Source organism: Arvicanthis niloticus, chromosome 5, assembly GCF_011762505.2.
Source record: "Arvicanthis niloticus isolate mArvNil1 chromosome 5, mArvNil1.pat.X, whole genome shotgun sequence".
Classification (NCBI taxonomy): domain Eukaryota; kingdom Metazoa; phylum Chordata; class Mammalia; order Rodentia; family Muridae; genus Arvicanthis; species Arvicanthis niloticus.
Window position 1 is genome coordinate 23,920,249 of NC_047662.1, and position 27,221 is coordinate 23,947,469.

General features: G+C 54.9%; 1 protein-coding gene across 2 annotated transcripts in view; it reads right to left on the bottom strand.

Moving 5' to 3' along the window:
- The window catches only part of Sdc3 (syndecan 3), a 33,010-nt gene extending 6,686 nt beyond the window's left edge, over positions 1-26,324 (bottom strand). Inside the window, exons 1-3 of one of the 2 annotated variants that reach the window (XM_034502364.2) lie at positions 26,043-26,306; positions 2,046-2,163; positions 15-655 (exon numbers count right to left, since the gene is read on the bottom strand). In XM_034502364.2, coding sequence (XP_034358255.1) covers positions 15-655; positions 2,046-2,163; positions 26,043-26,174 — 891 coding nt within the window. In that variant the 5' untranslated portion in view covers positions 26,175-26,306. Of the gene's footprint in view, positions 1-14; positions 680-2,045; positions 2,164-26,042 lie in introns of both variants that reach the window. The other variant, XM_076934108.1, reaches the window with a different exon arrangement.
- Between the last annotated feature and the right edge of the window lie 897 nt (positions 26,325-27,221).

The following is a 27,221-nucleotide window of genomic DNA, read 5'->3' on the forward strand; positions in this document are numbered from 1 at the left end:
TCCACTGTCCTCACCTGAGCCACCTCCGTGGGTCCAGGAGCGGTGGTCCCCAACGGCAGGCTACTCCTCTCAGCAGCATTGGGTTCCTGGGTGGTGACTGGCCGAGGGAGGGCTCGTGGGCGCGAGGTAGCTGTGTTGACCAGCCTAGGTGTCGGGGCCTCCGTGTCCAAGGTTGCCACAGTAGTGGGCGGTGAGGGTGCTGCTGGGGTAGTGACCTTGGCTGTGGCAGCCGTGGTCAGGGGAAGAGGCAGCAGCCCCTGTATGCCGGTGGTCCTTACGTCAACAGTGGTGGCCGTGGCTGGGGGTGCCGCGGGAGTGCTAGGGGCAGTGGTGGCTGCCGTGGCAGGTGCCGTGGCCATAGTTGGGGCCCCTGTGGTGGTGGCTGCAGTGGTAGATGTGGTGGTAGAGATGCTGGTGGCTCTCTGGCTGGGCTCTTCCACGACCTCTGTCACCTCTGTCACATCTGTCACCTCTGTCACCAGCGGGGGACTGGTAACTGGTTCGGGGCTGGGGTGTTCAGAAAGGAGTTCCTCAAACGGGGTGTCCACGGGCTGGATAATGGTCGTAGGCAGCATGGCAGGTGCGGTGGGCGCAGCCAGGGCCATGTCAGGGATGAACCGCATGGCTGTCTCAAGGCCGGACTCCTGTTCGAAGTCTGGGGGGGTGGGAAAGGAGATCCCTGGGGAGTAGGTGTTCCTCATTGCCGGAAGGCAGGCATTGCCTTCCCAGCAGTACGCCCCACTTCAACAAGCAATTTCCCCAGGAAAACAGGACAGTAAGAAAGAGGTTAGAAGCAGATGCTAGCCAGTGCCTAGCCAAAATCCTCGAGGGGGCTGCGACTTCCAGGCAGCCTGCCCTGACTCTGCCAACCCACTCTTCCAGAGGCCTAGCAACTGCTGAGTGAAGCCTCTGTCTGGAATCCATCCACTCAGGGTTACAGGAGAGCGAGGCCTGGCCTCGTGGGAAGGGCAGACCCAAGGACAAAGCCATGTCAGCGGAGACCTGAGCCACTCCACCTCCCAGATGTGAGCAGATCACCAGAGGGGATGAGGCCTTCTTGCAGGGCACCTCCCAGGCCACAGGGACAACTCAGGGAGGGATAAGATGAGGGACTCAGAGGGAAAGAGATGAGGGAGTTAGGAGATGTGAGGAGAGGCATGACAAGGGAGGGTCATAAGGGTTGAGCAGGCAGAGTGAGAGCCGGAAACAGTGACATCTTAGAGGAAGACACCGGGTTCCTGAGGAAGAAGCTTAAAGCAGACACTGGAGGGAGACCAGAGGCAGAGCTAAGGCAGCCAGCCCAGGAAGGGGCATGAGCCTGGAGCAGTGGTCACACACCGGTTCCCGGCTGGGTCCATCTCAGCACACTCTCCCAGTTACCAGTTTGATGACCACACCAACTTCCTGTCCCCACCTCCCAGAGCCTTTGGGGGGAAGGTTAACTCCTCAGCAGATAGGAATATGGGAGTTGCAAGGGGTCAGAAGTTACTCAGCTGCCACAAGGCTCTGACAGAGCTGCTGCATCTAGCGTCACCCTGCCTGACCCACAGTCAACTAAAGACAAAGCCCGCAACCCAATCCCAGGCCCCTGAAGCCCATTGTGGCCCTACCTCAACCTGAGCTTGCCCACTATTGATGGACCCAAAGGGTCACCTGCTCCAGATGGGACCAAAAGGACATCCCTGATAAGGACTTCCCATGGACCTCCGTATATAATGGGTGCAGAGCTGGGAACACTGAGTGGCTATCTATGTTTCTCCAATAAGCCACGGGACAGGAGCCACAGGTCAGGAACCATGGACCAGGAGCCATGGGGCAGGAGCATGAGGCTGGACACAGGCCCAGGCTGCACATGCAGACACCTGGACAAGAGTCCTGGGCTCTGAAGGCTTCCCTAGCTTTCTCCCTACCAGAAGGCTGCTCTGCCCTCCTTCTCCTTGAGGTCTTGATCTCCATATAGTGGCAGGACTCACTCAAGTGACCTTAAAGGCTCCTGGACTGGTGCTAGATACCAGAGACGGGCAGGGAGACCCAGGACTACTTACAGCCAGAGCCTGATCCCGAGTAGAGGTCGTCCAGTTCATCATCAGGGAATGAGTCGTCGTCCCCTGAGCCCTCAAGATCCACCGGCCTCTCGAAGTTCTCATTACGCCAGCGTTGAGCCTGGGAGGGTGCAGACACGAACAGGGCTAGCTAGGTACCCAAGGTATTAGCCCATCCAGGTCCAAGAGACAGCAGGCACACTCATGGGCAGAGTGGCCCATACGTGCTACAGAGAGCTGGGCGTTGGCAGATGGCCACTTCCCACCTACCCAAGGCCATGGCAGAAGAGCTCTCCCCTACCTGCCAGCTGCCACTAGGGACCGCTGGCTGCCGACGCCCTGCCCCCGGCCCCAGCCATGAGAACCCCCACACAGGAGAATGGGTTCAGAGCATGCACTGCTAAGTTTGAAACCAAGACAGGTCATTTGCACACTCGCTGGGTTGTTCATTCCGTTTGTGTGTTTGGTAAACAAACAAACAAAAAATGTCTCTCTCACTATCCCAAGATTGCCCTGGTGTGCTGCAGATTCAACACAGGTCCACCATCACCTCTGGGTGAACAGTGCCCACAGACAGGATCCCATTGGGGGGGCCGGGGGCTTAAGATAAGTGACTTAAGGTGGCAGCCACCAGCCCAACTCACAGATGAGAAAACTGAGGCTCCAATGCCCAGAAGTCTAGGAGTGAAAGGAGGTTTGGGATCCAAATGACATCAAAAATTGGCAAAGGCAAGGAGATAGTTCTATAAGACAAACATGGATGCTGGGGAGGAGGGGAAGGGAGAGGAGGGCTCTCCACGATAAGCCAGCCCAGGCTCTTCCCCTAACAGAAAGTTAGCTCCCGTCTGGCCTACCCCACAGTATATGGGAGACGTGGGGGGGGGTACTTCTGCTTCCAGCAGGCTTCTCCAATCATCTAGCTCCCCAGGTCTAAGGACCCCTCCTGGTCAGAACCTGGGGAGCCTGGAGCGGGTGTTCTCAGCTCTAACTGATAGCCCGCAGTTGGAACCAGCTCTAAGAACCTCAAAGGCTTGTACGGAGATTCCCAAAGACTGCTAAGCAGCCTTGACTTGCTGCCTGACTTACCCTGGCTGTGGTCCCCACCCCCAGAGCTTTGAGGGCAAGCCCCTGGTATTAGAATTTGAAGCCTAGGGTATTTGCATCTGACAACCAAAATCCAAAGAGAAAGGCACCCCAGGCAAGGGAAACTTAATACATACACTCTGTGGTTGGTCAAGGTAGCTGCCTCCCTTGGGCTAGCCTTGCCTACCCTGCAGATTCACCTAGCACCCTCCACAGCCCCTTGATCTCTCTGCCTACCACATTCTTCCCAAGCCACCTCCAGTGTTTCTTCTTTTGAAAGGCATCTCATGCTCCCAAGTCATGATGCCCGAAGCTCTGAGCAGTTCGCTTTGAATTACCAACGTTAAGGGGCTATTCCCACTTACCATCTACTAACAAGATGTTCCAAGATGTTGGCTGCCCTGTCTAGCAAGGTCCCTGGCACTGAGGGGGCTTAGGATGACTGATTTGGAGTTAGGACCCGGAATGGCTAGAGGTGTGGATACAAAGTCACCAGGCTGGTCACAGAGGGCCCAGTGCCTAGCCAGGGGTGGGTTTCTTGGGTAGTGCCTGGGCATTTGCCCCAGCTGGCAGAGGGGAGACATGGAAGGTGTGCAAGCAGAGGAGGAACTAGGCTGGTGCATCCTATACCCCTGCCACTCATTGATGCTTCTGGAATTCATGCCGAGCCAAAGAGAGGCTCTTAGTCCTGGCTTTCTGCCCCAAACCCCTAGCACCTGCTCCAGAGCCCCAACCAAGCCAGCCAGGGCAGGGAGCCAGGAGATGCCCCTCATACATACAACACACACACACACACACACACACACACACACACACACACACACACGTCTGGAAGTAATGAATTAATCAGTATTTACTTTATACCAGTGAGTCACGGGGTGGAACAATTAGTGTAATTGCCCCCATGACTAATCACTGGGTCTTCCTCCTTTGTAGACATCCCAGAAGCTCAGAGCGAGCCCATCAGCCCCTGCCAGCTCCCATCTTTGCCCAGCCCACGCTTCCCAGGTCCTGGGCTGCAAGAGTCACATCTACAAGCTAGAATCCTGTGGGAGCTTTGGACACCTGTCCCTCTCTGTTTCCCAGCTAGTAGCCCGATGTCACACAGCAGGATGGGGACTAAGCAGGAATCTCTGTCTCTCCTCCGAAGCAGGCTGGGAAGGACCGTTGTAAGAGCTCTGTCATTCCAGGGACCCAAAATGGGGACTCCTCAAGCCTCCTCAGAGGCCAAAAGGGGCTTGCATAAACTCAGAGACAGTGCCAAAGCTCCAAAGCTGCAATTGACACAGCCAGAGAGACACAGGCTTGCACCAACACACACTCACCTAGAGGCAGCCATTGAAGGCAGCAGACTGGCATGCTTTTGGGGTCTGTGAGAGAAGTGTGTGTGTGTGGGGGGGGGGTGTTCCATGCAGCTCTGAGCTCAGAAAGGAGCATGTAGCCTCTCATGAACCTATCAGCCTCCACTCAGGTAGCACTCACCTAGATACTATTCATCCTGGCTCAGTAGCCATTGACATGACAACGGTTGCCATGGCAACCTTATTCTCCATGCTAAGGACCAGGAGCTGCAGCTCCCCACAGAGCTGAGAGTATGGGAGCGGGAGATGGGGAAGGATCAGAGGACAGGAGGGATCAAGAGGGGGAAGGCCAGAGCAGGCAGGGCTGGGGAGAAAGGGAGGTGAGAATGTTGGGGGGGGTGTGTCTTACTCATCAGAGGCTGCTGGGGAGAGGCAACCTTAGTGATTTCCCCACCATGCCTCCACCAGACATCGTTCCTCCAGAGATGCCGGGACAGGGTTGGAGAGTAGCCCATACCCTAGTCACCCTGAGGTCACCCTGTGGGTCTGGGAAGGAAGAGGAGGAAGAGGAAGAAAAGGAGAAAAGGGGGAAGAGACAGAGAAGGAAGAGAAAGAATCGGAGGAGAAAGAGGAAGAGGAAGAGCAGAGGAGAAGGAAGAAGAGGCTTGCAGGACACTAGGGATGCTGGTAGCTCAGCTCCCAGAGGACAACAGGAGGGATGTGTGTGTGTGTGTGTGGACAGGGGATAGGGGCAACCTTCAAGGCAGCAGTGAAGAAAGCCTTAAATGTCACAAATTGGCGGGGGGGGGGGGGGCAAAGACAGTATCTCACCCTTGAATGGCATCTGAACTTGCCTGACTTCACATTTGATGAATACAACTGTCTTTGTCACCCCCTTAAAGAATAGAGTCCTAGTGCCCTGGGCCCTGTTGGCCTCTCTGTCTGACCCTCCCTGTGGCTCCCCACTGAAGCGATCTACAAGCCCCTGTGGCTGAGCAACCTGCAGACATCCATGTCCCAGCAAGTGACTGAGAGAAGACACAGTCTAATGTACACATACACAAACTACACAACCGCAGCACACCCCCATGACATACATATACCACACACACACACACACACAAATACAGTCCTTTGAACACACACCCAAGTATACACAAAGATAAACACACATGTATACACACTCTAGCACATACATACACACTACAACACACACACACACATACACATATCCCAGTGGGCACACTCCCTTCAGCAGACACACACGCATGCACGCGCGAGCACATACACATACATATACACGCACATACATACCCATACATACACCTGTGAACACACACACACACACACACTCCTTCACACCAACACCTCAGCAGACACACAACCTAATGGACACAGTTAAAAGCAGCGTTGACAGACCCCAACACACATGCCCAGTAGATCTTATCAGTGGTGTATGCCAGTGCACTCTTGTTCCAGATGTGCACATACCTTACGGAACTTATGAATGAATAACTCACCCCTGCAGCTGCTCCACACAAACCTCAGCACATGTGCCGAGGCTCACCTCCATGTGTGCACATACACATTCCCTAGGCCACGTGGCACTCCTCTTCCACTGCCTGCTCCATTCAAACACACACATCACAACTTGAATCCAATCCCTCACACTTGCACATCATGGTACCACCCCCAGTCCAGCACATACCATGAAGAGAAGTACCCCTGACATGTTTTCTGCCATGGCCAACTCAAGGCAAACAGCCAGTAGTACGTCTTCCTTCCTGTCACTGGGGACCTGGGTATCAGACCACTGCCATCATCATCATCACCATCATCACCATCACCACCATCATCACCATCATCACCATCACCATCATCACCATCACCATCATCACCACCATCACCATCATCATCCCCTGGGGGGAGGGTCATTATCTTCAGTCTACAAAGCCAGACAGCAAGGCTGGCCAACAACCAAGGCACGAGCACCACCCTCATCCCAAGTCCTCTCTGAGTGTTCCAGGCCACCCAACCCCATGTTCAGCCAGCGCCCAGGTTTCCTACACATATGGCCAGCCCCATTTGCCCAGTCTGACACCCACGCCAGCAATCAGCACCTAGCTATGCTTGCAGCCCCACGACTGCTCACCAAGGTTGGCCTCAGTGACTGAGTCTACTTCACAGCACACACCCTCCCCACGGAAGACACAGGCCCCTCACTCCTGGAGCAGGTCCCCCAGACTCACAGAGATGCACCCCCCCCCGAGGAACAGCACAAACTCAGGTGCGCCTGATCAGCTACAGTGTCCCACCCCTCCTTATCACATTCACATGGACTGACAAAGCCTCAGCCCTCAAAGACACCCAGACCCCTGTCCAGGGTTGTGGGGAACCTGGCCCTATGACAAGCAAGTTCACCTGGCCAGCCACCCGCCCATTCACAGGCCTCTCTCCCCAGTATCGTGGAGCTGTGGGAGGTGCTGGGCTTCCCTTTGCCTGGGCAGAAGGCTTCCTCCTGCAGGCCACCCCTTCTCCCCAGATTCCCTGCCCAGGACCAAGCAAGGTGAGGCCTCAAGTTAGACATGTCCCCATGGTCCACAGCAGCCACTGACAGCTAGCTCTGAGACACATCCCCTATTCAGAGCCCTAAGTCACCAACAAAGTCCCAAGGGATCCTCTCCACCTCCTTCCCCACCTTGTAGAGAGACAGGGTAGTGCAGAATCTGGTCCCTCGGTTCCTCATTTGTGAGCCGAGTTGGTAAGAGCAGGTATCTTGAGCTGCTAGGAGGAACAGCCAGGGCCATGCAAAGTAGGAACAGGAGGGGCGGGGGTGGAGGGGTGAGTAGCGATTGATTACCAGTTATGTTAATCTCTCCACAATTACAGAAATGAAGCCACAGCCTCCTCCTGGAGGAGACAGATGCAGAGGAAACTGCTGATGCCCAGAGAGGTTGAGTAACATTGCCAAAGCCACACAGAGGACTGAAGACAGAGGCTGGAGGAGGAAAGACAGGGTAAGGTGCAGAAGCATTCGGACACATAAATTAGGTCAGCCGCCGGGGGCCAGGAGCCTAGCGCTCCGCTAATCATACTGCAAAAGCTAGAACAAAATCAAGTGTAATTAATTCTGCCCCAGCTTCCTTCTCCCAATTAGTCAGATTAGGGCTCCACTGTCCTGGTGACCAGAGACAATGTGAGCTGGGCTGGGAGCCCAGCATTAGGCTCAGAAAGTCTTGGGTTCAAGTCAAGCTGTATTTGCTGGATGTCTCTGGGCAAGTTATATAACCTCTCTGAGCCTATATTTGGCTAAACAATGACAATAATAATGTACGCTTCACAGAGCTGTAGTGAGAACCAGCCTGTGAGGAGCGAGCGCTACACGCTCATCTTTGGCTGATGTCCCCACAGCACACATTCCCAAACCAGACCTCAATTTCAAGTGTAAACTAGGCCTGAGAGATCACAGTGTTCAAGTCTCTCTCCCAACAGATGCAGAGATGAGTGGGAGGGGAGGGGAGCAGTCCACACTAGCCCCAGGGTCCCCGTGGGCTCCGTCCCCAAAGGCCCTCAGCCCTGTGAGAACTCTGTGCCTCTCCTACTCACCAGCTCCACCAGGGAGACCCAGAGCCTCTCTGCAGGAATGTGGGCTGTGGCCAGGCTCTGGGCAGAAGGATGGCCAGGGTGACAATGACAGCATGGATAACCTCAGTCCTCCCCCTTCCCAGTCCTACTCCCCAGATTCCCCTCCACCCCACTCCGCCCACCCCACGGGGCAGCACTGAGTTCAGAAAATGCACCCCACCTCCCCCTCCCCCACCCTCATCCCCATCTGACACACCACCCCAGTTCTCACCCTCTCACCCCCAACCCCAGCTCCTACCCACCCCCACCCCAAAACCTGCCTACCCCGCCAACCCCACTCCTCACCCCTCACCCCCACCTAGCACCTCCTAGCCAGCTAACTTCTCTGCAACAGAAATCAAGACGGTAGCTGCACCCCTCCCCAGCTGTGTGCCAGGGGATGGGGGTGGGGTGGGGGTGTCAGCAAAACCTCTCTCTATCACCTTCCCTAGCTTGCTGGTGTCCCCCCAAATCTCTTCTGTACAGCAGCACTAATGTCTACCCCAGACCAACAGAGCACAGGTCACGTGAGCTCCTCCCCACTTCCAAACAGGACTTTCTTCCTCCTCCTCCCCCCCCCCCTCATAAAGTGCAAAAAAAAACCCTCAGGCTATGAAGCCCAGGTCAGGGACCTTGCTGGCCTTCTGGAATTGCCCCCCCCCCCAAGAACAGGAGCCCCAGGGCAGTGCTCTGAATAAGGGGAACTGGAAGCACTGTTCATTCCCAACAATAGGGGCTTGCTAAAGAAGTTAGTGTACATGGACTAGTTTGTAAGTGTCTTCTCACACACCCATGTTGCCTTATTAGGTCCCTAAAAGGCCTGAATGCATCCCAGAAGATTAAAAAAAAAAAAAAAAAAGTTGTTTTGAAAGACTATTCCAGAATAAGGGAAAAGTTGTCCACTGACTGCCTGGAGAGGGACAGCTGGGCCGCTAAAGTGACTGCCGGGTACTTCTGTCCCTCAATGCCTGAATGGCCCTGGCCGGACACCAACTCTGTCAGTCTGCCCTTCCAGACAAAACAAAGGCAGTATGACCTCTCTGGGGCATCATAATGGAGGCTGGGCCGAGGACTGTCGGCAGTTAATACTCTCACCACCAAGTTCCAGAGGGTGACTATTAAACATGCATGGAGAGGAGCCAGCCCAGCAGAGCCCGCTGCAGAAGTGACATCTCCAAGTTACATTTCAGAAAGCGGAAGAGGCCAGCCGGCTTTCTGGGCCCGTCTCTGGCTTTTCCCAGAACTTGGCACAGGCTTTAAGCGCTGTCCATTCTTGACCCTGTGCAGGACGCCTCCCACCCCCCAACCAACGGCCTCTGCAGCCCTCTTCCTTTGTGGACACCCCCGAAAAAGCAATTGGCTGTAGATAGAGGTTGGTGGGCCCGGCTGCCCCCCCCCCCCAGCCACCACCCTCATCATGATAGCCCTGCAAACAGGCACCCACCAGCCACCCGTCCAAGCATGAGATCCGGCAGTGACTCTCCATGGCACATGTTCTGTTCCTGTGTTTGGATGGAAGACAATGACCAGCCCTGGTAAGCTAGGACACTCCTCGGCCCAGGCTGAGACAACTTTCATTGTCCCAGTCACCTGCTCTTGTATATCACCTTTGGGACCACCCTGACACACTGCTCCTTGATTTCCAGCCCTGAGTTGTACAAAGGAGGAACACCCATGGAGGCCTGGGTCCTCCCACCTCTGCCCAGTCATCCTCCCAAGGTGATACGCCAGCTCTTGGTCTCGGGCCTCAGTGGGCTTTGCTAGGCTTGCTTGACCATGTTGGGTCCCCAGCTCTTCTCACTTATAAAGACAGTAAGATTTCTGACCACCAACAAGTGTGTCCCAGTAGGACTTGAATCCTTGACTGAATCCCTGAGACTCCAAGAGTGCACACAGGCCCCAAGCTGTAGCATGGTGTATCCCCTGGGCATTTTTCAGGAGGACTTCAGTGCCATTCCATCCCTCATTGTGAAGAACAGTTAGTGTTCCCCACAGGGAGCACTCACCATAGTCCTGGTTCTTTGTATGCACACAGCCTCAATTCTCTTCACAAACCTCACTGGTGGGGGCTACTTCTCATTCCACGCTTGGGAACCAGAGCTCAGAGAGGTGAAGCAACTGGCCTTGAGTCTCCCAGCAATAGGACTAAGATAAACCAACATTAGCTGAACCCCACGAGCTCCCTACTGTACAGTGTGACCTGTCAGGTTATTTACCTCATGTGAGTTCACACACTAGGGCCTCAGGTCCCATCCTTCCCCAGTCTGTTGTCCCATTGGAGGAGAGCTGCCTCATTTCGGGGGACTCTGGATGCTCTGAGCAGCGGAGGCCTCAGGAGCCACCATCCCCATGTCCAGGTAGAAAATGACACATACAGAAGGATTCACATAAGACACCAAGGGGGGTCTGATAGGCCGAGCGCTCAGAGCCTGATTAGGAACCAACACACTTGTCCCCGGCCACCTTCATCCTGGTTCCTGGAAGCCACATAGATCATCCAAAAGGAACAGGGACCCAGGCTAGACCAAGTTAGGGCCAAACCCCAGCAATGGCTTTCTACAGCTGTGCAACCCTAGGCAGAAAGCCAACTTCTCTGAGCCGCAATGTCTTTCGCTTTGCTTATGTACGCTTAAAAACAACTTCGACCCAAACAAGGGCCCAGTAAGAGCCTCCCTTCTCAGCAAGCTGTCCACCTGAGCCTCAGGCTCCCATCTGCAGACCCTGACGCAGGGCAGGGGGCCTTGAGAATGAAGCACAGGGTGCTGGGCACAGCAGGTAGCCCATGGGCAGCTCTCTCCACTCTCCCGTGTCTCGCTCTCAAGCTATGGGTTTGCAGTCCCAGCTCCCCAGACGGTCTGGCTCCGTCAGCTGAGCACCTACATGTGCTAGGCTTTTGAAGCGGCCCCTCAAAGGACAAGCTCTTGTCCATTGTCACCCATTTGTGCCCTGTTCACTGTGCCACCCCATAGACACCTGAGCAATGCAGGGACCACTGTGCCCAGAAGCCAGAGAACAACCAGCTTGGGAAGCTAGGGAGAGAGACCTCAGACCCCCTCCAGTGGTACATCAAAACAGCAAGGCCACTCTCAAAGAGCACCGGGCAGTTCCTCAGAATGTGAAACAGAATGTCTATATGACCCAGTGAAACACAAAAGTGGGGCAGGCAAGAGGGCTCAGCTCATAAAGGCACTTGCGGCTAAGGCTGAAGACCTGGGTTCAGTTCCCAGAGTTCACATGGTGGAAGTCAAGGACAGACTCCCATAAGTTGCCCTCTGACCTCCACATGCCCAACATAAACAAAAATAGATAGATAGATAGATAGATAGATAGATAGATAGATAGATAGATAGATAAGAGGCAAAAGCGAATACATCGTGACTGGATGTACAGGGCCCCTGCTGGGTGTGCACACAAGTCACACAGGAACATCTCTGTTACCAGATGAACAGTTACTATGTCATTGTGCCGATGTTCACGATGTTCACGTGACCCTTGTTCTTAGCACGCATCACCTGCTGCGAGGATACGTAAAGCAGGATCCATCCACGTAGAAGAATACTACTCACCAGAGAAAGCCACAAAGATGGCGGACACTATCCCATGAGCAAAGCTCCCTCAAACCAAGCATTGTGCTAAGGGACAAAGTCAGGTTCGCAGACCATATACTGGCAGTCCCCTGGAGGGAAGTGTCCAGTCTGCTGACAGCTAGCACTGGGCACGCTGGGCACACAGACAACAATGATGTTGGCACAGCGGCTCCTTTCAGAATGATTAAAAAAAAAAAAAGTCACAAAGGTGGTGGTAGAGCATGTCTCTAATCCAGCACTTGGGAGGCAGAGGCAGGTGGATCTCTGAGTTTGAGGTTAGCCTGGTCTATGGAGCAAGTTCTAGGACAGCCAGAGCTACATAGAGAAACCCTATCTTAAAACCCAAAACAAAACACTTAATAAAAAAAACATTCTGGCTGGGCAGTGGTAGCACACACCTATAATCCCAGCACTTGGGAGGCAGAGGCAGGCGGATTTCTGAGTTCGAGGCCAGCCTGGTCTACAGAGTGAGTCCCAGGACAGTCAGGGCTACACAGAGAAACCCTGTCTCAAAAACAAAACAAAACAAAACAAACAAACAAAAAAATTCTGAAATAACCTAGCATGATGGCACACATCTGTAGACACCCCCACCCTACCCCCACTCCCCTCCCTCTACCCCCGTATACTTTGGAGGTGGAAGCAGGAGACTCACTGAGTTCAAGGTAATCCTTGGCTCAGAGCAAGCTTGAGGCCAGCCTGGACTACCAGAAACCTGGTTTGTTTGTTTAAATCCTAATCTAGGTGATGGTTGCAGCTCTGAATTACAACAGCCTCCACCCTCCTCCTGTGACCCCTGGAGGGCATACAGAACCTCAGACAGACTGACCCAGAGGTATAGTATCATTCCCACAATGCCCTGCAGCCACATGAGGCCCAGAGGTCCTTCCACATCTTACACCTGGTACCTTGTATGCATCTCCACTCCTGATACTGGGGCCTCTAGCAAGCATAACACCTGAAGACCCGCACGGTGACACAGTGACAGCCCATCTGGTAACAGAGATGTTCCTAAGTGACTTGCATGCACACACAGCATGAGCCCTGTCCTTCCAGGCAGAACTCAGCGTGACAGCTCAGGATTCAGAAAGATGCACAATTTGAACTTGATAAACTGTTTGTTTCTGGAATTTTCCACTTAGCACTGTCACGCTGTGGTTGGCTGAGCATAGGGAGTAAAGCCATGGGTGAGGGAGACATCTACACTTTAGGGCATGTGAGTCTCCTCGCTGTACAACTGTGCAAGAAGGCAGAGTATACAATTGAGGCTCGGAGGGAGAAATTTTGGTCACACGGCAGAGCCTGGACTCAAGTTCAGAATCTCCAGGCAACTTATCATACACCCTTGCCACATCTCAGCGCTCCCAGCACCCAAGAGAAGCCCCACGGTGGCAGATGGACAACCCCCTGCTGTGGAGCCCCCAGGTAATCAGGGCCCAGCCAGGCCTCTCTGCGTCTGTAGGCCACCAACTCTCTAAGGGTCACTAAAGGGTGCAGGTGCAGCTCACATCCAGATGCCTCCTCGGGAGGCCTGCTAGCTGCCCTAACAAGATACAGGGCCAGAGGGGGCCCCAGAGGCTGGACACAAGTCCATCTGTCCCCTACCTTGTGGCTGTCCAGTATAGCCTCAAGGACAGACAGCCTTGTAGGCTCCAGGATCTGTCCCTCAGCCTAACCCACCTCCATTTGGCTCACCGGCCGAACCTCTACCAAGCCAACAGCAGCTGCCAAGCCCCAGGCAGTTTCCGCTCTCTGCTCCCAGACGGAGGCCCCATCTGTCCTGAGGCCTGGCCCAGGCCCCAGCTGCCCGCCTTTGTCTGGCAGGTTCTCAGTGTCCCCTCAGTGACAGGGTGGAGGGAGCATGGAAAGCCCCATATGCTGTCTCTGCCCTCATCAGCACCCCAAGATGCTTGAGGATATATGTCCTCTCCCCCTAACCCTCAGCACAGGCTCCGCACTGGGCTCCGAGTCCACCCCACCTTCAAGGACCTTGAGTGCTCTGGCCTCCACCCACTCTGCAGCCCAAAGACAAAGCTACTATGTCCCCTCTACCAAGACTGCTCCCAGACCCTTCCCAGGCAAGGCTGGAAGAATTCCCATAACACTCGCCTGGCACCCTTCCCTATAGGGAGCTGCATGGGGCAAGGCCAACATAGAGCAGTGGCTGCCTCCAGCCCAGCCTCAGGAAAGAATGAATGGGGGGTGGGGACTAATAAGAGAGTGCAGAAGGAATGGATAAATAAGAGAATAATTCAATGAGGGAGGGAATTGAGGAAGGAGATGAGTGAGAGATGGAATGAATGAGGGGGATGAATGAATGAGTGAATGAATGAATGAATGAATGAATGAATGAATGGACGAGGGGACAAATGAATGAGTACCAGATGGTCTTGCCTAGGATCCAGATTGTAAGAAGACAGTGTTAGTAACAGAGGGCTTGAGCTGAAAAGATGGCCACCAACCTGGATGTCAGCCAGCGGGCTGTTGCTAAGGAAGTCTTGCTCACTGAGCCTTGGGTGGGGTAGGGATGTCACCTCTGTAGTGGCTGAGACTCCTCCCACTACCAAAACGCTGGCCACAGCTTGAGGCTGCCACCATAAACTGGCCGCATGAGCCCTAAGGCTTCCCTCCGTGGAACAGGGACTATCCTGTTTACAGCGGGGATCTAGAGGCACAGGTACAAGATGACCTGCCCACTTGACAAGCAGAGGCCTAAGTCACAGCCCTGTCACCTAAGTCACCTCCTTCCATCATCCTCAACGCATACTGCTACCCGTCCAAACTTGGACAGAGCTGAGGTGGGAAGAAACAGAGACAAGGCTCAATCTTAGGTCCCGGGTAGTGTGGGCCCTCCCACAGTGGGCCAGGGACAGTCACCTCAGAGCCACAGTTCATGTCAATCTCCTCTAGCGGAAGTGCTTTCATATGCCTCATAGCGCAGCGGCCCACCAGGGGACCACGCTCAGCCAGCAGCCATGCACCAAGGCACAAACTACTCAGTGACATCTCCTACAGCATTCTGCTAATAACCAACAATGTCCTTAGTCACCTCCAGGACCTCCAGCTCAGATCTCCCCTCCACCTGGACAGGTCTCACGCTTAGCTGTACACATGCTCGGGACCCAAAATATGATGTGTCTTCATGTTCCTGTAGCATCAGGATGCTCTAGTATTAGAATCAGAGGGCTTCAGTGCTGAAGATTCTGAGTCAGGGGCCACTGCAGGCGGGTAGGTACTTAAGTGATGAAAGATGGCCCTCCTGGCCTCTCTCTAATAGTTGTCCCATTCTTGGGGGACACACAGCTCTTGTCTTCACTCCCACCCTGTCAGCACCCTGAGTTGATGAGTGACGTATAGAACCAGTTCTCTGAGGGGCCCAAGAGTAGCTTTTTTGGCAGATGAGAATGAAGTGCCTCGGGGGGGCGGGGGGGGGGTTGGGCAGGAGACAGAGCTCCCGGTGTCTCCTCTGCCCTTGCCTTAATCTCTCTAAGGAGGCCAGATGACCAGCTGCCCCTGGCCAGAGCTCTGGACCCTGGGATTAAGACCTGGATTAGGGACAGGCCTGTTCCCATGAGCACAGCTCCAGGGCTGTCCCTACACGGCACATACACATGTGGCCAGAGGGCTTGTGGAAGCCCTTAGGGACCCCGTGTGTGTGCGTGGGACGGGATCATCCGTGGGTGTAGATACTGTGAGTCTGAGCCTGCTCCTATGGGCACAAAGGGTCTTAGTACCATGGGAAGAGGGTCCCTGCCACTTGTCTAGGAGTCCATGCACATTCATCTATCTGCGTCTTAACATGTATACACGCATTGGTACATGTGCCCATGTATGAGTGCATGCGGAAGCCGAAAATTGATGCTGGGTGTCTTCCTGCTCCAGGTTTCATGGTTGAAGCAGAGTCTCTTGTTGAACCCAGAGCTCAGTTTGACATGGGAGCATAGTTAGCCAGCTTGTCCCAGGGACCCTTTGTGTCAGCCTCATGAGTGCTGGGATGATACACGGGCCACCATGCTCACCCAGCTTTTTCCTGGACTCTAGGTCTTCACATTGGCACAGCTAGAACTTCAGTGATTAAGTGCCCAGCCTCTGTGTGCACATCTGACGCTCACAGCGTTGCCATAGCATCTCCCAACTCCCTCCACCAAAACCCATGTACAGCCACAGGGTTGGGGGTGAACCTTAGCAGCTGGGGAAGGGGGAAAGGCAGCCTCTGCTACTCCAGGCTCCTGATCATAAGCTTGGACTCCTGGCAATATCCATACATACCTGCATGCAGATGACCTAGTCACTCCCCATAGTGTAAGCTTGGACAGAAACATGACATTAGTAACTGTACATGAGAAAGGGTCACTCAGGGGCCATCACAGACTCCCGGCCAGGTCTAAAATTATTCCCCCACTTCACGTGAGAGGAAGATAAAACAAGTTTCCCAGCTCTCTTGGGCACAGGACCCTGACCAGCAAGACCAGTGTCTACTGTCCTCAAAGCAGCTTTGGCCTCAGATTCCTTGGGGCTTGTTAAAGGGAGATATGAGCTCTTGACCAGGAGGTGAGGACTCCCACAAGGGGTGTCTATCCCAGCTCTAACCAAGGAATAAGACTTTAAGTCTCCACTGAATAACAGCCAGGGATGGGAGAGGTACCAATCAGCCAGGGAAGGAGGGAGGGAGGGAGGGAGGGAGGGCCAGCCTCAGGGAATCAGAGGAGGAGAAAAAAAAAAAAAACTAGGAAAGAAGAGGGAGGGGGAGCAAAGGTGGAGGAGGGGGAAAGGTGGCGGCAGGGAACACCTTCAGGTAACCCAGCCCCCAGGGCCTACTTTCAAGGAGTCAAAGCATCCCTAGATACATACACACACACACACTCACACACACACCACACACACACACTCACACACACCCCACACACCCCACACACCCCACACACACACTCACACCCCCCACACTCACACACCACACACACACTCACACACACCCCCCACACACTCACACCACACACCACACATGCACACACACTCACACCACACACCACACACACACATGCACACACACTCACACACCACACACACATCTCCACAGCGGGCTGCTCCTAAGCCAAAGCACCCTGGCTACATCTCCCCAGCTGCACTTTGCTTCCTCTTCTTCCCAGGTTGGGGGGGGGGGGGCGTCATACAGGGGAGGGCCAGGGAGAAAAGACAAGGTGTTAGAGTGAGAAGAACCAGAAATAAATCAAAATGAGGATGTGTGAAAATGGGGAAAAGAAACAATGCAGCAATGTCAGACAGGGAAACGTTGATGTGTGAGTTGGGCCGGGAGATGATGTCATGGGGGGGTAGCAGCTGCAACAGTGTATCCAAGACAGTGTATCCCTAGAGGGGAGGTAACAATGTAACCCTGTAGGGAGACCACAGACAAGAAGAAGCAATGAAGCAGGACCCAGGCCTGGCAAAGAATCTTAGTGTTCAGAAAGAGCAGGGCCTAGGAATCTAGAAGAGGTGGGACTGAAGGAAAGCTCCCCCTGTGTTTGGCAGCTAGGAAGAAGGGCCATCTGAGCTGGGCTTTGGAGCATGAGTAGAAGGCCACTGGAGGGGCGAGGGAGCAGTGTGTAGGGTGCACGGGGCAGAGGAACCAGTCTGAAGCCACGCACTGAACAATGAGAATGGATGTGGCATAGATACCCAGGGACACGAGAGCATCTGGGGGCAGCCAGGCGAGGCTTCTAGAGACGTATAATAGAACCATGCCTGCACTCTGGGCAAAAATGGAGACAGGTAAAAGACAGAACCTGGTGTAGGGGGTGGTGGCCACCCCAGGACTCTAGAAGGTTCTTAATCTCGGTTCGATAATCAACTTACTGTTACTTTGGGTCCTCTGCCACCACCAGTCCCCTCTCCGCAAGCCTGGGTTAGCTTCAGCAGGGACAATAATGACAGAGAACCACCCTCATCATTGAAGTCACGAAGGGCCTGGTCTGAGTCAGCACCCAGCAATCACACAAGTTCAGGGACCTGGCAAGACCTTGGCCTTTACTTCAGTCTTGATGCAGCACCAGATTCCACAGCTTCTCTGCTGCTGGCAGTTTGTGTAATGGATAGGACCACCCTAGCTGTACACTACATGGGTTCAAATCCCAACCCAGCTCAACTAGCTCTGTGACTTTGCGCAAAGTACTTCATCTTGTGTTTCTATCATATTTAAGAAATGAAAATAATACCTGTGTCTTTCTCATGGGGCTGAATGTGTTTTTTGATATGCCAGGTTTGGTATCTGCCCCTTCCCCCTACAGGCCACACCTCTGCCTCAGGGCAGAACACAGGGGTCTCACTTCACAACTCACCTGTGTGGAGTGTGGAGTCTTCAGCATTGGGGGCTGGACTGGATTGGGTGGGACCAACTATTTAACCCCAGAATGTGCTGAGGCATAAAGCCAGAAACCTGGAAGTGGCCTCACACTTAGCAACAGGACAGGGACAGAGAAAAAAGCTTCCATCCCAAAGAGAGGCATGCTCGCCTTTCACACTAGATGCTCACTGTGGCTGGCAGTCCTACTGTTCCTCTCCACAGCCAGTCCTTCCAATAGACCATGGTCCTTCCTGCTTCTGAGTCTTTGCCCACTCTGACCCTTGGTCATCCTCTGAGGGCTGGAACCAAGAACACTTCCTTGAAGAGGCCTCTCTTTAGCCTCTAGAGTCAAACCAACACCTCACTTCCTTGACTCCTTCCTTCTCCATTATTGGAGCTTCATAAAGTCTGGAGGCAGACATGAGGTGGGGGTGGGGGAGAAACACGCAGCTCAGATGGGGGCTGTGGGTCTTGGTGGGTTTCAGCAGGCAGATGAGGACAAGGACCCAGTGATAGACTCCACACTCAGTGTTCTTCCTGTTCCTGGGTGACCTGGGTGTGAGTGACCGCGTCCCCAGGGTCAGGGAGAGAGGTGGCTCTCAGTGTGACCGGAAAGGAAAGGGACTCCCACCCAGGCCCAAGAGGAACCATGAACAGGACACGTGAAGGGTGTGGGACACTGGAGGTCAGGCCATCCTTGGCTATGAGGACTTGCAGGCCCAGATCACCCCCATCCAATGGCTCCATTTCACAGACAGTTGCAGTTCCCTCTCCACGGGTGAGTTGCTGGGGGAATCACCTCTGAGCCCAGGCAATCTTAGAGGAAGTTGATACTAAAAATAAAACCTGCCACCCTTGTAACTAGTGATTGCTGAGCCAGCTTTGTCTCCAAAGCCTAAGGAACCAGTCCCTTCACCACAGAAGAGGAGACCCTTTCCATGGCTAGGCTGGACTCACCCTGAGTGGACTCACCCTGAGTGGACAGAAGTGGGCTCCAGCCCCATCTCCACAAATTTCACATCCTCCTGTAGCCATCCACAGCCAGGCAGAGAGACTGTTCAGACTAATACCACAAGCCCCCAAGTACGGGTCATGCATACAGTAGGTGCCCAATAAAGACTGCTGCACCAATCTAACAGTCCACCATCAGGATCCAGAAGCTATGCTCAAGCCCTCACCACTGTATGCTCTACTTGGTGGCCCAGTTCCCTGGGCAAGCACCCAGAAGAATGCAAAGCACCGTGTTCACCTTGGCAGACAGCTTGCTGCCCAGATAGGGTAAGATAGGGTGACGTGACGTCCCACAGGCTGTGCTGAGGACCCAGAGATGCCTAGTGCCTAACAGAACCCTGTATGTTCTGACCACCGTCCCTGCAACTGTCATCCCTGCTGTCTGCCTCCACCCTCTGACAGGAAGCACCTCGAAAGCAGAATGTGGGTGGGGTTCAGACACAAACTCTGCAACCCAGGTGAGGCAATGACAGAAGTCAGGAGAAAAGGATAGGTGGACACCCATACCCGCCACATCCTGGAGAAGTGTGCCAGTCATAGGCTCCACCATGTACCCAGAGCAGAGGTCAGCAGCTCTCCCTACCCCCAGGATTCCTCAGTGGTCCCCTGGGCCTGAAGTTGGAGGGCGGGAGACACTAAAGAACCATCCCAGACTCCTCCTCCCTCCGCCCATTCTGGTGCTGGCCACAGCCACTGGCGATCGAACTGGCAACCAGCCAGCTGCAATTAGACTCCCAGATGTCACTGGTGCTGCTTCTATATGACTCTTCCAGCCTGGCTAGGAGCTGAGGTGGGGATGGTGGAGTTGGGGGTCCGCTGGGTAAGGAGAGGGTGCAGGATGCCCCAGAGCTGCTCGGGCATAGTCTACCCACCCTTGAAGGTGTGACACAACATCAGCCACTGGGGGGAAACCTCCAGAGTAGGACTGGGGCACCTGAGCACAGGTTCCATGTCCTCCTGGCATGTGTGGGTGCCGGTGGGTATCTGTCCATCCCAGAGCCTTGTAAGTAAGACAATGATACCAGTCTCCTAGAGAAGCTGGAAGGCCCAGTGAGCCACCTATGACTGCAGAATGTACCACCATGTCTGGGCAAGGCACAGGTCATCCACTGAGAGGGACTGGCTGAGGGTGAGCATCTCTCCAGGACCCTCCCTCTCCAAGGTTCCTAAACATTAGCCAGGCCTAGGGGACCAACAGAATGCAGCCAAGCACTCTGGATTGTGGGACCATGGGTGTGTGAGCCGTGGCTGCTCAGATTCCACAAACACCACCCTGCCCAGGGATTTGCAGGTAACATGATCTTCCAGGAGTCCCAGGGCCATGGGGTCTGAGCAGTAGATAGGTCTACCTGCCTCCAGCCACCACTGCGGGGTGGGGGGTGGGGGGGTGGGGGGTGGGGTGGGGGGTGGGTGTGGGGGGGGGTGGGTGTAGGGGACAGAATTCCCAGAAACTCAGCACCAATGGAGCCTAGAAAATACTTTGTCTAATCTGGCCTAAATCCAGCCAGCTGCAACTGGGAATCCCAACCCAAGTTCTACTCAGGGCCCAGGGCTCTGCTTCAGGCCGTTCAGACCTGGCTCCCACACTCTTGTAGGGAAAGTCTGGCCCTGTTTCCAGACAGCAGCTCCTTAGTAATACCAAGAGGGCAGGGAAAAAAAAAAGTCAGAAGCTTGGGAAGTTAAAAGCAAGAAGCTAATCTAAGGTTTGAAGGAGCGCCACTCCCTGTTGACACCATATTCTAACTCCTACTACACCCCCCACCCCCACCACACTCCCTGCTATAAAGCTGCTCAGAGAGGTTGGGCGGATGTGCCCAGATCACACAGCAAGGAACTAGAAACAACAGGATTTCAACCTTCACCATTTGGCCCAGAGGTCTCTGCTCTTCTGTTTCAAGTTCACCTTCAGATTTGGTCCCCCTACACACACACACACACACCCCTCCCCACAAACAGGCACAGCACCAAGGTCTGGGTGGGAAGACAAGCCCTGACTCTTCCAGCAGTGGAGATTAAGAGAATTCTGCCCGGTGTGAAAGGCCAGCAAGATGGCCCCAGGCTGCTACCCTCAGCCACCAGGCAGGAAAGGTGCTAGATCCTTTTTCGAGAGTCCCCACTCTCCCACAACTAGGCGCCCCCCCACCCCCAGCCATGGCTGCTCAGACTCCACTCTGTAATCACCATCTTCCTGTTTGATACTCAGACCGGGCCTGGTCTGTGGGAGTGGGGGAGGGGAGCGGCCACTCCTCTGGCTAGGGGCCTGCTCTAGAGTGAGGGGCCGGAAGTGAAGGCTGCCCAGCCTCCCGGAATCTTGGAAGGCTAGGAGCCAAGGCAAATGGGAGTGGGGGCAGGGGGACAGTCAATAAGGCTAATGTTCCCAGGACATTTTGTGGGACAGAGATCTGAATGGTCCAGGTGATCACTAACCCAGCCCTTGCTTTGGTTGGTGTGGGAGCCAGGAGGGGTGGTAGAAATAAGGGACCAGCCCCCAGGCAGTGTCCCGCTTGGTCATCCTGCCCCCAGACACAAAATTACAGGGCTGCACAAAGCTGGGCTGAAGCCCAGAGCCACAACCTCATGGTCATGGCCAGACTTGGAGGTGACAGCGATACCACAGGCCGGCCCTAAGCAGCCCCCTGGCGTCTCCCAGTCCACGACCAATACCCTGAATAGGGAAGGTCCCCGCCCACCTCACCAACTGATCCCTCCACAGAGGAGCAAAGTCCCTGGCCCGGCTGCATTTTCTGTGTTTCTATGTTCAGTTCCCGCTGCCCAGAGTGGCCTCAGGTGCCCCCAGAAGCTCAAGGTCTGTCAAGAAAGTCCTGTGACTCCCTTCCTCCTGTCTTAGACCTTGTGAGTCACTCCACCTCTGCTGCCAGAAGAGAGAGAAAGTGAGGGTCAGCGAGCTGGTGCTCTAAAGGGAAGGCTGAGGCGAGGCTCTGGGCTCCTAATGTTTTCTAGGGATGGAGGGTGGAGGAGGGGCGCAAAGGCAGGTCTGGTGGCTGGTGCAGAGACAAACATGGCTCATGGCTCATACCCAAGGGCTAAGACCCTTAGCCCCTTTTCATTCGAGATCCTAAATGTCTCCTGCCCCGTGCTCATGTGACCCAACACAAGGACTCAAGCTCTATACATCTTTTTGGGGGAGAGTCGGGGGAGGAGGGTGTTTCTCTGTAGCCCTGGCTGTCCTGGAACTCACTCTATAGCTCAGGCTAGCCTCGAACTCAGTGATCTACCTGCCTTTGCCTCGTGAGTGCTGGGATTAAAAGCATGGGCCACCACTGCCCTGGCTTTGTACACCTCCCTTACAAAGTTCCCCCAGCCTGTTCCCAAGGACCCTTAGAGCCACCCCTTTGCAGATGAGAGGGACTTGTGAATTGGTAGGGGAAGCGCCCTAGGAAAGCTCCTCTCCTGTGAGCTGTTTGTTACATCCTCCAAGACTAAGGCAGAATGAAGTATGAGTGGGGACAGCAGGGACAGCATCTACAGGGAGACTGAGGAGCTAACAAACGTAGCCAAGAGGAGACAGTGTGGCGCTTGCCTATCATCCCAACAATTAGGAGGTTGAGGCAGAAAAAAAAAATCACAAGTTCAAGGGCTAGCCTGGGCTATACAGTGAGACTTGGTCTCAAAAATTATTTTAATAAGTGGGGTGGTGGTGGCGCACGCCTTTAATCCCAGCACTTGGGAGACAGAGGCAGGCGGATCTCTTGAGTTTGAGACTAGCCTGGTCTACAGAGTGAGTTCTGGGATAGCCAACGCTACACAGAGAAACCCTATCTTGGAAAAAAAAAACTAATTAATAAATACATTAACTTGGGGCATAGGGAGAGCCCAGAGAGGTGAAGTGAAGCATGTAACCTCACGGAGTATGAGGGCATAGACTAGAACTGAGGCCTAGGGCTGGAGCCAGCCTGGCCCCAACTCAAAACAGCTAACTTCTGGCTAAGTGACTCTGAGCAAGTCACCGAGTACCTCTGTTGAACAGGGATTCTGGTTAGTTCTAAGACTGTTCTGTACACATCCTACAGCCAGCCACACAGAATGCTGGGGACAGGATGTCAGAACTGCCCAGTGCTTGGCCTGGAACTGTGGTGTCTACCTCGAGTCCTCCTCAGCCAGTCCGCAGCTGGCCCAGAGGACTCTAAGTAGCAGGCCTCTCCCTGGGCAGCTTGGAAAGGTGGGGTGGGGGCAGTTTCAGGGAGCCTTCCTTCTCCCGAAAGAAGCAAGTGGTCCCTCCCATGCAACCTGTCCACAGCTGTCTGACTTTAGGAGGCCGATTCTGCTCCCAGAGGGCAGGAGGCTTCAGGTCCAACCCAATAGCCCTGAAACTCAACCCTGTTTCTATAGGTGATGAGAGTGTGGAGGGTTAGACAGGCTGCCGTCGTGAACCCTGTCAGCTTAGCTCAGAAGGCCTCTTCTTCCAGGAAGCCTCCATGGCTTCCTCCAAGAAGGGCTATCTCCAGAGAAAGGCAGCGTACTCTAGCTCCTGGGAGGAAGGGCTGAGCCTGGCAGTGTCTAATGCAGAGAGAGGGTCTTGAGACAGATGTCAGCATTACCCAGATCACACAGCAAATATCTGCTCCTGGTGCCCAGCAGCCCAGAAGTCATGAGGACTCTGGGTTATGGTACCTTTGAATCCCTTTGCTGACTATAGGGTCCAGCCTGGAACAGCTCTCAGCTTTTCATTTCTATAGTGAGGTCACCAGTGTGGAAGGGCAAAAGGAGAGGGTTCCTGGTACTTGGGAAGTAGAAGGTTGGGAGTTCAAGATCGTCCTTGCCTACATAGCAAGTTTGAGGTTAGCCTGAGCTACGTGAGACCCTGCCCCCACCCCCACCAAAAAGGAACCCACACGCACCAAGTGCTACGGCTGCACTGTCACTCTTTGCTCCATCTTAGAGAGAGCAAGGACCAGCTTAGGAAACCAAGGCCCAGAACAGTTAAGTCCCTTCCACAAAGTCACACAACCACAAATCAAACCACCCTTGACAGCAGACTGAATGGCAGCTATGGTCACTCTCAGATCTGGACCTTTAAAAGACATTCTTCAAAGGCTATAATTTCTAGTGTCCCCACATTCCATGCCACTCTGGGAGTCACTTAACCAGAGCAGCTGAGGTGGCCTGAGGTTCTCAGACAGTCAGTCTCTCAGGACCGAAATCTCAAATCTGTAGGTCAGGACACACCCCCAATTTGCCAGCCACAGCCTGGATCAAACCAGCCTTCTCCTCCCTAGAGTCCTGTTCCCCTGATCCCAATTCCCTCCCAGACTGGCAAGAAGACCCAGGGTCATCCTGTTTCTCCCCTACTGAGCCACTGAACAACCACTGTCAGTCCCTTGCTGTCAAAGGCTAATTAACACCAGAGACCATTCCTGGAGCCACCAGCTGGGCTTCTTCTGGTCTAGCCTCAGTCCTTTCTGAGCGTACCACCCTTTAACCCTTAGCCTCCCAGGCCAGGTAACGGGGCAGAGCCTTTCCTCTATAGCCCCAGCCCTTCCCCAGAGGACAGCATGCTTACAGAGAGAACACCTCTTGAGTTCCATCCCTATCACAGTCTCTCCCCTCACTCAGCCAGGCCCACCACCTGGGCATGTCACTCAGCATTGGTCTGAACCATGCCAGCCCCACATTGCCCTCACACCTGCCTGGCTGAGGCCCTACTATGTGCTGGGTCCTCAAAAATCTCCCTGGATCCTTTCCCTATTGGTAGAACGTGTATTAGCCCTTTCCTTCCTAGGGACAGCAGCTCCGGTGGAGCCATTTGTCCTGAGCCCTTTGTACTCAACACCAAAATACCCTCAAAGGTGCCTCTGTGTCCACTCTTCCTCCCAGGAGGGGACTCTTAGTTCGTCTTTGCAGAGGGGAAGCTGGGGCTCAGAGGAGCAGCCAGGCTGGCTCAAGACCTCACTGTGAATGGATGGTGGTCCTCACTGGACTTTGAAACCAGGTCTTTGATGTCAAGGGTAATTTTCTATCATGCTGCTGAAAGCGGTTCACACTGCCAGTGTGGGTAGTGTTGCCTTTCCCTCAGGAACCTCTCCCCTCACCCCTATCAGGAAAAAAAGGAAAAAAGAAAAAAAGAAGAAAGAAAAAAAAAAAAAAAAAGGCAAGGCACTATCCTCGGGTCCCCTCCCCAAAGCTAATGGTCATCAAGGCAGCTCAGGGTCTTGCCCACCTGGCCACCGTTCTTAGGAGAGAAGGGGCGTGCCAGCCAGCCTGGGCTCTGGTGGTCATCTGAGTGGGTAGGGACAGCCATTGCTCCTGGAGCCAGCCACATGGGTGTAGGACCTAGAAATCCCCAGCTCCTTCAGCTGGCATTTAGACACCTGTCAACTCAGAACTCACTTGGGAGCTGGGTTCCTCAGAGCAGGGACCTGGCTCATCCACTGCAGGACCCTCGTCCTCCCGGTCTGCTAATGAAACCGGAACCAAGTTCAATCCCATAGCTACTTGGATTTCTCAAAGGGACAGTCAGGGGTCACCTGGTACCCACCTCTGTCGGCACACCCATGTCTTCTGGGGTGGGAGCTAAGCAGGCCCACCATCACCACACACCTGCACACACACGCGTGTGCTTTCACTCACTTCCATGGGTCAAAGCACACACCCCCTCACACAGCCGTCATACAGCCATGGCCATGGTGGCACACAGCGTGCACAATGGGTCACCCTAGTGTGGAGCGGGATGCAGATGCCATCCACCCATATGGACAGAGCCTTTCCCGTGCCCACACCCACAGGTGCCCACGCACCCTTCTTAGAAACAGACACACACAACACACACACACACAGGGTCACCCTCATTCACCCCTGCGGGTCACCTTCATCGACCCACCCCCTCTTCCTCCGGAGTCCCCAAGGCCCTGCAGGCAGCTTGGGTTGGCGTGGGGGTGGGGAGAAGGCGACCCCAGCGGATACCGGACGCACACGCTTCCCAGCGGGGAGGGGACCCCGGGAGACCGGGACACACCCAGCGCGGCACGCGAGACGAGGGGACACGCAAAGACACGCGGGGTACACGCTAGGGACCCTCTTGGAGCCCATCACTCACCCCCGCGGCGCGGCCGGCCAGCAGCAGCAGCAGCAGCGGTGGCAGCAACAGCCCGCGGGCCCCGGGCGCATGGGTGGCGGTGTCCACGCGCTGGCCCTGTGCGGTCCCGCGGCGCGGCGGCCCAGGCTTCATGGCGGCCTTTGTTCGCGGCGCGGGCTGCGCGGGACCTGCGCTCGGCTCCTCGGCCGCCGGCTCCGCCTCGCTCGTTCGTTCGTTCGCTCGCTCGCGGCTCCGCGCCCACAGCGGCCGCGCCCGCAGGAAGCGTCGCCGCCGCCGCCGCCGCCACCGCCGCCCCCCGAGCGGGCGGGGCGAACAGGAGGGCGGGGCCGCGGCGACAGCCGCACGCGACACCGCCCCCGGCCTCAGTTTCCCCGGGCGCGGTGGGAGCGAGGGGCGTTGACGTCTGCCCCCCCAACTGTGGATCCGCGGAGCACGCCGTGTGCGAGCTGCGGAAGAACCGGCTCCTCCAGACGGCACCCGGGTCTCTCCTCCTCCAGCAGGATGGTGTCAGAGGATCCCCGGCCTGGGGTCCCCCTGGTCCTCCTGAGCGTCTCCTTGGCCTGTCTGCCTGAGAGGCACTGGCTATAGCCCCTAGAACTGAGTTCAGGAAGCAGGGGTTTGGGTCAGCTGCAGGCACGCGTGGGGAGCACCAGCACGCGTCGCTCTCCACACACATTGGTGAAGTCACCAGTTTTCCATTCACAGGGGCTCACTTGCACCAAGGGGTCTCCGGAGAGGCTGGAAAGGGTAGGCTTTGGTTAGTTGGCACGTGAGCTGAGCAGGACACCCTCGATGTCCCTGCCATCAGCAGTATCCGTTGGATCGCCACGTGTCCTTGGAAAGAAACCCAGAGCATGAAGCTCAGCACCATATAAGGCAGAGTATGAGATGGGTTCCCCAGAGGGAGCGAGAGGCTGGGGCATCACAGGTATGCAAGGCCTGCCTAGCTAACCTCAGTAGACATCAGGAGGGAGGGGCCGTCCACTGTGTGGTTTACAGATCACTGAGAAAGAGTCAAGCGTGAGTTGTAGCTGCCAGTAACCCCAGCACTCAGCACTTAGGAGGCTGAGGCAGAGCGATCTCAAAGCCTGGGTTACTTACTGAGTCTGTCTTTACAAGTCAGAGGGGAGGGAGAGCCTGGGAGAGATACAGTGTATTACTTAAGGAAGTAAGTGTAGT